The sequence below is a fragment of the Loa loa genome (assembly GCF_000183805.2).
Source record: "Loa loa unplaced genomic scaffold supercont3.4, whole genome shotgun sequence".
Taxonomy (NCBI): domain Eukaryota; kingdom Metazoa; phylum Nematoda; class Chromadorea; order Rhabditida; family Onchocercidae; genus Loa; species Loa loa.
This window is the reverse complement of record NW_018108184.1, coordinates 288,602-303,096: the sequence shown is the minus strand read 5'-3', so window position 1 is coordinate 303,096 and position 14,495 is coordinate 288,602. Positions and strand designations below refer to the sequence as shown.

Sequence of the window (14,495 nt, the reverse complement as noted above, 5' to 3'; positions counted from 1 at the left end):
AATTTTCCAACTTCTTAGGAACAGCAATAGTGCTCTAATTAAGGCGGATTTGAGTTTTTTTTTCTTTTTCTTAGTTAATTATTCAAAAGCAAAGAGACAATTCAAAAAATATTCGTTTGAATAAAATGTTCGATACGAATTTTCGTAATGTATAAAAAAAAAAAAATTATTTCGTAATGTATAAAAAAAATTTAAGAATGTTATTTTCTGATTACTAATTCAAATATTTTATTTGAAATTAGAAAAATTTGAAGTTTCTTTTTTTTTAGTTTTTATTTTTGGTTATTTCTTGAAGTGTTACATTTATTATTGTTTTTAAAAATTTTTTTTTTTCTTTTCTTACAAGTTGTTCTCTTTGCTTCTTTGTCTTCTTCCATTGTCAATCAATCATTTCAATTTTTCATTTTCTCTTTTTTTCCTACTGAAATTTTGTCGATTTGTTTTTCATTCATATCGCTTTTGCACTTTCAATTTCATCCAACCATTAAGATTACTGATTGAAGGAGCGTAAATGTATCACGCAAAAGTGAATGAATAATAGAATAGAAATATGAAATAATTAAAATTAATTTAAATAAATAAGGTGATCGTTTATAAAATGATACATAAAATTTATTTAAAAAAAGTGAGGAAAAAAGAAATTAATTTTAAGCAAATTTTGGTAAATTCGAAATCTTTGAAAATATTATCAAATTATTACAAAGATAATAAAGTTTAGATTGATTGAAGTAATTTCTATTTCTTACTAAATAGAAATTGATTGTTATCTTCATGAAATTGATTACCACTAAACACATATGAAATTGATTATCAACAAAACAACTTGTTTCATAACCAAAGATAAAAGGAAATTTAGTATGTAAACTTTACGGTATAATCAATATTTATCAGTTATCGATTGAAAAATTCGATTTGTCAATAATTCATCCATCTAATATTGCCAGAAATAATTTGCATACATTTATTTTCATACAAATTTACATATAATTATTTATTCAGCATGCAATTCTCATGAAGTTACTTTTAGAGATATTACTTATAATATGTCACTTTTTGTTATTTGTAGGATGAACAAGAACATTTGAATGCTGTTCTAGGATATGAGAGATATCAGAAGTGACACAGAGACAATTTTTATTTCGTAAACTTTAATTTAATAATGAAAGAGAGATAAAAGAGAAGGATCTTTCATAGAAGTTCTGGAAGACTAATGATATATTCAATCTGTTAACATATCAATCTGTTTAAAGTAGACAGGCATAAATTTTAATCAGCAAAATTTTGAAGGAAACTTTTTTTCGGTTAGTTTTTAAAACGCCATCCCCTTTTTCCCCCTATTTTCTTTCATAAATCATAAATAGCTCGCTTTTTAAATTCACACTAATTTTCTCTTCAGATTCCCATTTTTATTCAAAGATTATTTAGGAATTGTATTTTAGGATGAATAATCAGAAATGGAAATAATTTAATAGTTCATAATTATTATTGGAAATTATTGATCATATATGTTGGATGAATAAAATTGCAGACAGCTATTGACATTCTCGCATATTATATCTTTTAAATCACACCAAATAACTATTTTTTTTTTTAAATTAGTTTGACAAAAAAATGAAATGAGATGGAATGGAATGGAATGAAATAGAATAAATTGAAATGGAATTTTAATTCAAAATGGAATGAAACGGATTGTAATGGAATGGATTAAAATGAAATGAATTAAAATGGGATAAAATGAAATGGAAATGAAAAGGATTGAAGTGACAGTATGAGAAAGGAAAGTGCCCAATATATTGGATATAACTAAATTAAGTAACAGTAAAGAAAAAGAATGTTATGAGTGTGTTGTTCACTTTTTTCTCTAAAATATGTAATCTTAAATTGAAAGAGAATTATAGTTGTTTTCTTTCCCTTTTTTTTTTTGTTCGAGAATTTAGAATGCAAGAAGTGTCTGTGTGTGTGGGTGTGTTTGTGTATGCGTGTGTGTGTATGCATGTGTGTATGTGTGTGTGTATGTATGTATGTATGTGTGTGTATGTATATGTATACGCGTGTGTGTATATGTGTGTGTGTGTGTGTGTGTATGGGTGTGTGCATGAGAGTATGTGTGTTCCATTCGTCGAGAAAAACATGAAAATTTTTCTGATCTGATCAGATCGTGTTATTTTGTGTATTATTAAAAGGATGAGGATAGTTGTCAGCTGTTGTCAATTATCATCATTATCATCACGTTATGATGATGATGATGATGGTAATGATGATAATTATCATTGTTTATTATTATCATTATCATCATCAACTACTACTATTACTAGGCAATAAATAGTACCATTTACAATATCAAGCAATATTCTAAACTAAATAGGTGGGAGTAGTAGTAGTAGTAGTAGTAGGAGTAGTAATTGTAGTAGCAGTAGTAGTAGTAAAGAGTAGTAGCAGCAGTACTAGTAGCAGTAGTAGTAGTAGTAGGAGTAGTAGTAGCGGCGGCCATAGCAGCAATCCACTGATTTCATTCTCGTTATTTTCGCCTACTTCAGGATATAATGTGACTTTTCAGGAGGAAATTCGGCGCACTCTTCTTTTTCCACTTCTTAATTGCTCCATTCTTTGCTTAGACAATTTCTATTCTTTAAATCTCTCTTCTTTCATCTATTCTTCCTTCCATCTTTCTTACTTGTTTATTTATGTTTACTTACTTACTTCTTATTTCTTCCTATTTGATTTTTTCTTGACTTATTTGAATCGAATATGAAGGGCGTGGCTTTTCCCTCTTGAGAAACAAATATAATAATACTTAGCAAATGTTTTAGCTTCAAACTTAGTTTAAGGTTTCATTGGAAATTATGTACGCATCAGAAGCAGTCCAACTACTACAGCAACAGCAGCAGCAGCAGCAACAACAACAACAACAACAACAACAACAACAGAAGCAACAACGTAATTCATGCTTTCCAACGTGTAAAACGCCAGATAAACGTGATTTTATGGATTCAAATCCACCACGAACTACCGATGATTTCTACCGTCAATATGATCCATGGGTTGGTATTGGAACAGCTATGTTTCTAGCACTATTTTTTATTCTTATTGCATTTAAAACTTTCGTGATATGGTTTCTACGAAAGATCACCATTTGGCGATATCGATATCAGAAGTATCGTGAAAAGCAGCGAAAAATGGATAATCATCTGATTAATCATACAACTAAAAATACAACTGTTGACAATGGACACATTACTGTTAGTTGATGTACCAGTAATTTCTAGAAGGATGAAATCACGGATTTCCGGATGGAAATTTCATAAACAACCTAATTACTCCGGACAGGAATGGAATCGAATTGATTCGATGACAGTTAAAGCCAAGTGCTGGAAATTGACCAGCTGTGAAAAGCAGAAATTTGAAAATCTGATCCAGCTTTCAAATATTTTTGCACATTGATAAAATTTGAATCCAGACTTCACAAATTAGCATTTTATATTTCTAATCAGCTGTTGGCAAATTTGCTATCACCATTTTATTCCTATCAGTATACAATGTGATTATTGGATATGATATTGAATACTTCAACTGTAATTGCTTCAGCAATACTTCGAATCATTATCCTTACCCACATTTCAATAAGCCTGTAGTTTCTTATTGTAATATGGCTGAAGACAATAGCGCAGATTCGATCAATTAATTACGACTATTGTTCTTGCTAATTGTTATTGATCCTGTTATGGAAGAATAAATCGGATAAAAAGGTAGGGAAATAATTAGTTACCTTTGGTAATTATATTTATTGTCCAGGAAAAATGTAGTTCCTTTCCTTCCGGAAAGATTATCTGTTAGATAAATTAATAGGATAGAACAAATCACTTTTTGGCAACAAAAAGCAAATGGAAACATCAACTGATAGATTAGAAACTTTTCAGTTTTCCGAAAACAACAAAATTTTCACTTCCATTAACATAATACAACTAAATAGTCACAATGATAGTAATAACAATAATAATAATTGACATTAGTAGTAGTAGCAACAGCAGCTGTATTAACAATGATATCAGTTAATTTCAATGTGCCAGAGTTCAAAGGTCTTTTGCTTTTGACTTACCTTTGATTGGTCATATTTGATTCATATTTCATATTTGATTGGTCAAGAAATTTGATGCAATATTAGTCATTTTTAGTGGTGCCTATTTTCCGGTTATTTTATCAACATTATTGAACCTGATACAACAACTCCAACAATATTAATCGAATTTCCGTATTGATATTTGTATCGAACTCACTGCTTGTATCATGTCTTTTCACTTGATGATTTGATCATTCGATTATATACGAAATGACGGATGGTTGTTGAATAAACGAAATATACCTGTTCCGATCAGATACCGAAGACAGCTAGTAAACATTTATTGAATTACGAAAACTTTCAAGATTATGGAACATTTTAAATCACTCTGATTACTTTCAATATGCTAATTAATTATCACTTTTTGAATTATAATCCGTTGTCACTTTTCTTTTTCATCTTTTTCGTTCATTCACAAAAATTCAATCCAAAACCACTATGAACCATTTTAGATCACGAGACGGTGAAAAACTGAGCAAAATTACGGTAGCTTACTTAAAAATGAACAGCGCGACAAGCGACGCTTAACTGTAATGACATGAAAAAAAAAATTACCATTTTTCCTAGAAATGCTGAATAAAAGTACTGTTAACGACCGTTATGGGAAAAGTTATCGTTTGAAAGTGACTTGGCGATAGTACGATAGTGAAATTCTTTGCTATTATCTTTCTCTAAACTCCAAGGATTAAGAATTAAAATGGTCGATTCTTTTCATCTATCCGCCTTTACTAATATTCAAAGCTCTCAATTCCTCTTTCCTTAATAATGCTAGCTTACTTGAAAATACTTAATGCTACAAAGTGCGTTTTAATAAGCGATCCAAAAGTCTTCTTAGCTTTTCAGGTATCACGAAATTTTCTCTCGGAATTTTGATAAGAATCAGTTTTTGAAATGATTATCCAACTTTAACAACCCGAAGAATCCTGTCTTTTCTGAGGAAGAACCATTCATTAGTAATGTATTGAGAAATTGCTTCCAAATCTTTCTTAAGTTCCAAAATTGCTAACTTAACTTAGAATGACCTTTCTTATAATTGTACTGGAAAATTATAGATCACTGAGTACTACTCTGAAGATTTTAGTAAGCGGTCCAAAAGCAATGGCCGTCCAAGAATACCAATGAATCTCTCAGTCCTTTTCCGCTTCATTGTTCAGCTTCACAGCTATTCATCTTTGATGCCAAGAATTTATTGAAGCAGCAATTACTTCCGAAAACTTGCCAAGAAAAAAACTTGTAATACATCTACCAGAGGACAGCCCACGGATGTAGCTATCAGAAATTGAAAATGACTATAAGAGTGTTTGCTAAAATGATTCATGTAATAATACTGCTAGCCTATTTTTCCGATTATTTGCTTTACCTTTTTTCACAAAATGTTCCAAAAGGTATCGTCGTTATACGATTTTAGTCATCCACTTATAACTTTAAACTAAATAATAGTTCATCTGAAATTTATTTTCCGAATAATGATCTGTCCCTTTCTTTAAAAAAGCGCTGTTTATGCGATTTTAAAAACATGCAATACACATGTCAAATGCATCCTTAAGATGATAAATCGTGAAATGAATATACAGAATATGATAGAACATAGCATGTGGATAACTACTTGGTAGATTGTAAGAAAATCATAAATCAAAACAGATAGGAAGAATCATAGATAAGTGAGTAGAACAGATCAGAAAATATACAGTGATACAAAAAATGAAAAGAAAAAGAGTAATGCAACTTTATCAAATATTCGAAACTTGCAAATTTCTGAATTTATAAATGTAGTGATTTTTTTAGAATTCAAAAGTAGATGTAAATAAAGTTCCATATCCATGTCCATTTTTCTTTTCAAATTGAAGCTGAAGATCTAGGTGATAATTCTTTTTCTTTCAACAAATGTAAACGAAAAACGCAAAACAGCGATCTGAAAAAATTGATACAAGACAAAGTGCCCGTCATCAAGGAACAAGAACACTTTCTTTTTAAAAAGCTAATAAATTTCACAATAGTTTACAGTGGTTCTAAATCAACATGTTTAACATCCGGATGCTTCTTGGTGATCACTTCTTCAATGCGATCCACTTCATCAGCTATTCGGTTAACAATATGTTCACCATGATGTAACATGAACCGTCGCAATCCTTCTTCGTCTTTAATTTTCTTCACTTCCTGGAAAATCATACGTAAGATTTCTCTCCTGAATAAGTAATTTCCAACCCTATTAGATCTCACTATCTATCTACATTCATTGATTGTTAAAGGACACATCGTGATGCAGTCTGTCATTATTCATTTGTATTTGTTTGTTTTTCCTGTAGGTAAACATATGAAGAGAGTGAAACAGGATAGACAGGAGAGTACTGATGTTTGATTTTGGATGATATTTATACAAGAAAGATAGAATCGTAATCCATAATGTTCAAAATAAAATTTTCAAGGATTTCAAAATTTTGGAGAAATTAAAGAATTCGATGTCGGTGATGATTTTTCAAATCTCTTTTATCATACTACATTAAAAATTCCTTAGCTAAACCACTTTCCTATAAACACAGAAAGATGCTACACATATCATAGTTCGCCAGCAGAAGTGAGAGAAAGTACAAGGCTTAAAATCCAAGAAGTAATGAAAATGGAGTGAATTAACCGTTTCCGCTAATAAAGGACTACTTCGTTCGATGAGACTAAAATTATGATTCGCTGAAGTGAAAATTCAAAACTGAGTGGAACTATTCAATTCCTTTTTTTGGCACCATTTATCAACACTTTATTTCTGTATAACAGTCATTCAGATGAGCTACTATATTAAAAGTAATTAAAATATCTAAATGTACATATTGCAAATTAAGATTAGGTTTGGTAACTTTTCACATTCCAGATTTTTTTCTTTGAAAAACAAAAGAAAGATGTTGTAAAAAAGATGAAAACGCAGGAAATCAGAGGAAGAGAACAAAAATCTCAACTGGTAGAAAAACAGTTGATGGCAAAGAGTTAAAATGAAATAAAACAAGCATATTACTCTCTTTAATATTCGCAAAATTTATTAATTGAAGCTGTCCCCGAAAGCAGAATATTTGAAATAATACGTGCGTCAGTAATTAATATCAAATGAGATTATGTTAAGAACCCACTGATTTTCATGGCAGTAAATGAAGTAATCAGGCCTTCAATAAATAAACTTCGGCAAAATTTCATGAAAAAACTAATTTCTTTTGGAAATGTTTCAATTAAGATTATTCTTTCTTTTTACATAGGCATCTGAAAAAAAGAAAAGACTTGAAAAAGTATATATGCAAACTGGTTTTCAATTTGATGAAAAAAGGAATTTTTGTCAGTAGATGGCTTTTTAACCAAGATTACGCAACTTTTCAAATATTTCTTTGAAAAAAAACATTAGAGAAATAACCGGAAAATGTTTTCTGCAGAGGAAGTGTTTTAGCATATGTTTTGTGTTAATGATAAAGAAAAAAAATGGAGTCACATCCATAAATCCAAGTTTATCATTTGCTTAGCGGTTGAAGCTAATGCAGAGCTTTAAAAATAAGCTACTGAAATTCCAACCACAATTTTGTAATGCTGCTTACTTGTGACTAACATGATGTATTTAACTCGGCTTGGTAAAATCTTATCTTAAGATCCACTGCCAAAACTGAGCTTCGAATTACGAAATCTGGTTCAAATTCAGGAATACTTGAAAAAGATTAAAAAGGGTAAAATCCAAAAAAAGCTGAGGACCATCAAAAAATTCAGATGTGAAAGAAAAAAAAAATCACTTGGAAATATTCCATATTAAAAAATATTCAATAATTTTCTTTTAAATCAAAATTTCCTTTCAGGGTTTTTTCGAGTTTTTCTGCTTCTAGAGTGGTCAAAAACTCTTTTGTATTAATATCAGCAGCAAAAGCTAAAAGAAATTTTCATTTTTTTCGCAGCTCCCATATGCTAAACTTTTCCCAAACAAAAACAAAATATAACTTTTCCCAAGAGATATAAGACTAGAATTATGCTATATTTGCAGAAAATTTTACCAAATTTCGGGATACTTGGAAAAGACTAAAAAGCATGAAAATCCTAAAAAAGCTGAGGACCATTAAAAAATTCAGATATGAATAGAAACGGAAAGCAGAAAATCACTTGAAAATATTTGCATTAAGAAATGTTTAAAAATTTCCTTTTATGTCAAAACTTCCTTTCACAGTTTTTTTCCTCGAGTTCTTCCGCTTCTAAAGTGATTGAAAACTTTTTTGTATTAATATGAGTAGCAAAAAAAGAAATTTTCAGCTTTTTCGCAGCTTTCATATGCTAAGCTTTTCTCAAACAAAAACAAATTATAATTTTTCCCGAGAGAAATAAGACTAAAATATGCCATATTTGCAGAAAATCTTATCAAATTTTGGAATACTTCAAGAGAACAAAAAGCAAGAGAATCCAAAAAAAGTTGAAGACCAATGAAAAAATCAGATGTGAAAAGAAAGGGAAGACAGAAAATCACTTGGAAATATTTCACTTTAAAAAATATTCGAAAATTTCCCTTTAAATCATAATTCCCTCTCAAGGTTTCTTTCGAGCTTTTTCATTTCTGGAGTGGTTAAAAACTCTATCAAATTTTTTTATCAAATTGGAAAGAATAAATAAGTTTTTTCAAAGTCATAAACCAACAAATTTCTCATAAGAAACAAAAAAATGGCATCTCTTAAAGTTTCTTAAATGATGCTGTCAAAATTAACTACCTCAATGACAGAAGGAATATGACATGATTCCGAAAGATACAAATTGGTAATTGCTCGCCCATCATACTCTACTTCTGCTTTAAAGCGAACTTGCCCAACTCCATGTCCAACTGCTTTCACATCGTGTACTGACCTATATTAACAGCATATGATGTATTTTTTAAACCAAAAAGTGAAAGGATAACAATTAAATTTAGGATAAGAATTAAGAAGGATGAAACAAAAAAGAGATAAGTGTAAAGAAAAGGAAGTAAGTGGTTATCATTATTATTTACACTTAACCCAGAAATTTTTATTGTTGATCTGTAATCTAAACTAATACCTTAGAATGGGTAAAGTAAACCCTCACTCACTCTTTTTTGAGATCCATTTCAATCACAACGTGTAATTATTACAACAGAACCATAGAACTAAAAAAATAACATTTTAACAAAATAATTTCCAGTTCATGCTGTACAGGAAATAATGATGCCTGAAAAACCAACTTGATGATGTTGTCGTGCCTTAATTGTGCTACAATATCGTTGATAACTATTTGTGGGACTGATTTTCCTGCCAAGTGCATAGCATTATTGCGAATGATGAATGCGGCAATACTACCTAACAAAATTCCAATTAGAACTGAACCAACGGAGTCCGGGATACTGGTTTCTAGCACACAGCTCAATGCGATTGATGAAGCAGAAATGAACGCTCCAAGAATTGATGCTGAATCTTCCAAGCAAACAACACTTAAACTTGGATCAGCGCTTGTTCTCACTGTAAATAAAATTTTGGCATATAAACTGTCGTATTCGGCTAATTAAAGCTCCATATAATGCTACACGATATTCGGAAAAGAAGTTCATCTAAAACGACGGATCTGTTCAGTAGAAACATGTCTTTCAAAAATTTTCGAGGCTAAAGATTCGAGAAAAAAATCCTAAAAAAGAGGAAAGAGTTAAACTGCTGTATCTAATACAACTAACCCTGTAATCTGATTTCGAATATAGTCATCAAGTTTAGGTTTCATTTGGATAATAATTCTGGTATATGCCGCAAAACAAAGAAAAAACAATCAAAAAGCCCTAAAATTTAAAAATTTGAACTTCAAATGACCGTATTCAATAATGGACATGCGACACTGCTTGGCTTTCCGCCGTACTTTCCACCACGCATATGACGCCGATGACCCTTGTAGTAAGAAAGACATTGTCAAAGTGATAAATGCCTGAAATCTATAATCAGCGCTTTATAAAAATTCGTAAAACAAAAGGAGAAAATAGACTAGAACTTATAGTTTTCAACCAGCTAGGTGAGCCTGGCCTTTCGGGAAGTTGGCTCAACTTCCGTTCTTATTTCATTCTTCCACCAAAATTTCATTTAGGGAATTTCTACGTGTTTGCTTATGTGTTAAATCATTGTTAAATTTATGCATAACACTACATTTACTCCCCTGGGTTTGGTAGAGAAGATTACACTGCTTTTATTCAATATTTTTATAACATAAAAAAAATCTATTTTTGGGGAATCTTAATCATAAGTTCAGTCCTTTACAAACTTGCCCATGCTGGTGATTCAATTGCGTGAGGATGAAGAAGACCGGTAACACCATGATACAGCGAAACTCCACCACCGAATCCAAAAAGCCAACAACCACTGATTAACGAAGCAATATATCGTGCATTGCCGTAACCATACGGGTAAGTTGGCGTGGGATTCAATTTCGACCATCGTATTCCATACATCAAAATAATTTGGTTGGTTAAATCCAGGGAGCTATGCAAACCTTCTGCAGCTAAGCTTTTTGATCCTAAACGATGAATATATCTTTATCAGACAAAGTGATAAAAGTCAATTATTTCAAGTTACACAAATTTTCGACCCCAGATATTAAATCTCACAGATACATTTTGTTTTCTTATCCTTACGCCAACAGCAAATAACTTAAGCAAAGAATCCACGAATTTATTTTATATGGTTCAATGTTAAGTGAAATAACGGAAATGTTCCAAACGAACCGGTAATAAATGCCCCATATAATTTGAAGCAAACGTCAAGGAAATTCGTACCCAGTGCAATCTTTACAGCATTTGTAGCATCCTAGACAGAATAAATGGTAACTCAAAATTAGTCTCTATTGATTGAAAAGATGAAACGGAGATCCGGCCGACAATTACTTGTCAAATTGAAGATCTTTCTAAATAAACAAATGAAATTGAAATCGGAATTTAACTACCTCCGCAGCAAGTGAAGTAGATTGGTTTCTCTTTTGTTTTCGCTCATCAAACAATGAGTTATGATACAAATATTTTTGATATAATTGCATTCTTTGTTGTATACCTCTTTCACCATGTACCTAAAAAACATAAAAGAATTTTTTAGAGAACACTGAATTTCACTAGAAACCTTTTTTTCAAAAGACTTTGAACGACAAACTATAATGCTTTGTTGTTGTAAACCTGTAATGCTTTGTTGTAAACATCTTCCACATTATACATTGCTTTCTTAGGGAAAAGCTCCTTTCGTGGCAGATTCTGAAGATGTTCACGTGTCAAGCCAAATTCTAACATGGCGCGAGTCTGAAATTAGCGAACTGTACATTCAGAAATGAGAAATTTAGTCATAGAACTCTGGATCTCATTAACCAGATGTTGTAATCTTTCTCTTCTACCCAAGAAATGAATGTCTACAATTTCTTTCTCGACCTTTTCAATACCCGTGAAAAGTAATTAGGTCAGTAGTAATTCCATTTGAATCCGTGCTGGCCATTAACAACATTTTATTTGACCTTAACCAATGATAATGTACCCTAACGTTATTAAAATTTAATTTCAGCTTTCATTGAAAGCACCTGAAGAAAAAAAACGACCTCTTCAATTATATCCTCCGTCGCAACATTTCGTTTTCGTGATGACTGAGCGGCACGAAATAACCTACCTTTAAGTTCATTAAACTTCCCGTTGAATCCACAAGTATGGAACAGCGCATGTGAAGGCTTCGTCAGCACTGCGATAAGCATTATTTAAGTACGAGATAGAGCATAAATTGAAAATAAAATGAAATAAAATCATAGAAAGGTAGAATTTTTCGACTTAAAAATGATTGAAATAGAAGATACCAACACTTGAAAACGCGTGTTGCATTAAAAAAAATAATAATAATAATATGTAAAAGAATGGCTACACGAATGGAAATCGAGTTTTAAAAAGTATCATTGAAGAAGTTTCCAGAAGTTCATTTAATTCTTCAATATCCAACTGTTCACTTCTCTATATTCGTTTTCTTAATTCACAGAATAATCTTGTCATCCTACCAACTGGAACTTTATTGCTAGAGAACCCTCCATTATTCGATAAGTTTAACATTAATAAATTCCTAAAATTTGTTCTATTTTCCGAAAAACTTCCCATAATGAACTTACAAAATGCTGTACGAAGCATTGTATGCTATCTGGATTTCGCCACCTTATGCGAAAAAATTCTTAGGCAAGGCTGCATAAGATTCCGCGAATGCTGGAAAAAGAGGAGAAATATAAGTGAATTAGTAAGCAAAATGGCAAAACCATTAACTTCCATGCATTCATAATTTATAACAGTTTCAGTAAAATAGGCAGGAAGATACGTGCGTGTAAACATGCCCTAAGACAGACATCTGAATTCAGACACCTGAGATGTCTATGCTATGGGTTAAAATAACGAGTGAAGCAAATCTACACATACATACAAAGTTTACTAGTATAAAAGTAAAAAAATAGTGCAAGAATTTTAAAAGGGAATTCGCAAATACCACAAACCGAGGAAACTACCCAGAAAGGTCCACTTTTGGGCGCAAATATTTAATGCAGCCGCCATCATTTCCCACTATTTCTTTCTCTTTTTTCGTCGTGGAATTAATTTCTGTTCACTTCATTAATCGGTTTTGATGTATATTAGTTTGCTTTTATTTTTTCACGGGGGTTCAGTTACTTTGAGTAGTTACTCTAAGCCATTATTGTCCGTCACTGGCAACCCCATTATACAATGACTGGCAATCCCGATTTCTCTCAAATCATAGTCCAGACCCGATCCTCGGCGGGGAAATTATCTCACCCATTTTACAAAATCTTGCTGAAATTTGAATTTTCAGTTTTTTCATTTAAGTTATGCCCACTAGGACGTTAGCATGTCCCATGTGGTCTAGTGGCTAGGATTCGTGGCTTTCACCCACGCGGCCCGGGTTCGATTCCCGGCATGGGAAGTGCGCGTTTTGCAGGCTTTTACATGTTTTGCAAAAATTCGCTTTACAGCTTTCTAAAATGTAGATTTCATGGTTCACGAGTAATTTTTGAAATTTGGTGTTCGATCATTCGTATAAAATTCAGGTTGACGAATTGGTACTTTCGGTATAATTTGTTGGATGAATTTCTTGGTTCCTATCCATGTGAATTGGTCAAGGAAAATTAACCAATTTTAAATTTCTGATTTTACATTTTTTGTAAATTTATTTTTATTTCGGTTCTATTTTAGTAAAATTTGGGAAGGTTAGTGAACAGGTACCTCCCATATACTCTAGTGAGTAGCGAATAATGCTTTAACGCAGATTGAATTCCCAATATTTCGGTCGTCCTTTGATCTTGAATTTTTCCCAATCCTATTTGGTTATGTTTCTAGTGATGATTTTATTGCCTTTATGGTTGGCGCTCATTAATGCTTATATATACGTCATACACACACGCAAGATGTGTCAGGAAGAATTATGACGCTTAGCTTTAGTTCAAATGTGACGTATAATTGCTACACGTAGGGAATTATTTCATTGAAGATTTTATTATCACCGTATTTTCAGATTGATTTCAACATTCATGAACTGAAAGTATCATGTTAAATGCCTTTTTTTTTTTTTTAAATAAACAGTATGATGGTAACCTGTTTGAAATTCGAAAAACTCGGAATTTGGAGGATTTTCTAGGTACGTGAAGTTTACAGTATGAATTTCATCAGGTACATTTTTGTCATTGTCACTCAGTCAATATTCTCATAGTTAACAGTACGGTTGTGTTCTTTTCAATATAATTTAACATTTTAAATTTACGGACAAAAAAGCTACCAAGTACAAATTACGAAATTCTAAAAATTGAAAGTGACATTTTATTTTTCAGGATTCAAGTTCATTCACTAATCATTCTTAGAAACATTATTCGATGTTCACGCCTTTTCGGAAAAAATTTTCCATTCTTAACTATTTAAGCTTGACTAATGACTTCAACTTGAATTAAGATTTTCTACTCTTCTTTAGTCTCATTAACAAGCTTTTCAGATAGTTTTATCCATGCCTTACTTGCATCGTTATGGAATGGGTGTATTCGATTGGAGAAATGGATTGATTTATAGGCAGGGTTATTACTTGTTCATCAAGAAAGTGTGACTTTATAAAATCAAGTCATTTCTACTAGTTGCTATTTACCTGACTAACCAATTAGTGAAACCTGTTGCTCAACCGTTACTCCTGGCAAATACCTTTCGACCTATTCTTCCTTATTCGTTTCCCATGATTGATACATTTGCAAAGAATACTTTATTTAATTGATTTAATGAGCGAACTAATGGAAAAAGTTGGCTTTATCCAACGATCGAACTAAAATAGCAACAATGAAAGGAAAAGATTTCTTGCTTAAGCCGCGCAAAAATTCTCTGTTACTAAGT

General features: G+C 31.5%; 2 protein-coding genes and 1 non-coding gene across 3 annotated transcripts; 2 read left to right on the top strand and 1 right to left on the bottom strand.

Moving 5' to 3' along the window:
- Window positions 1-2,820: 2,820 nt before the first annotated feature.
- LOAG_07590 (hypothetical protein) lies at window positions 2,821-4,384 on the top strand. The gene is made up of 2 exons (XM_020447487.1): window positions 2,821-3,746; window positions 4,173-4,384. Exon 1 carries the CDS (start codon window positions 2,844-2,846, stop codon window positions 3,246-3,248), a length of 405 nt encoding a protein of 134 aa, XP_020302290.1. The 5' UTR covers window positions 2,821-2,843; the 3' UTR covers window positions 3,249-3,746; window positions 4,173-4,384.
- Window positions 4,385-6,115: 1,731 nt separating this feature from the next.
- LOAG_07589 (cation efflux family protein) lies at window positions 6,116-12,332 on the bottom strand (the record flags this gene model as incomplete). Its single annotated transcript, XM_020447486.1, has 10 exons — window positions 12,236-12,332; window positions 11,684-11,820; window positions 11,274-11,393; window positions 11,051-11,170; window positions 10,833-10,914; window positions 10,377-10,624; window positions 9,931-10,042; window positions 9,318-9,591; window positions 8,833-8,965; window positions 6,116-6,274 (listed from the first exon to the last, which is right to left on the bottom strand). Exons 1-10 carry the CDS (start codon window positions 12,252-12,254, stop codon window positions 6,116-6,118), a joined length of 1,404 nt encoding a protein of 467 aa, XP_020302289.1. The 5' UTR covers window positions 12,255-12,332.
- A 646-nt stretch (window positions 12,333-12,978) lies between these two features.
- LOAG_20001 lies at window positions 12,979-13,050 on the top strand. Its single transcript has one exon. It is a non-coding gene; the product is annotated as a tRNA-Glu (tRNA).
- The last annotated feature ends 1,445 nt before the right edge of the window (window positions 13,051-14,495 follow it).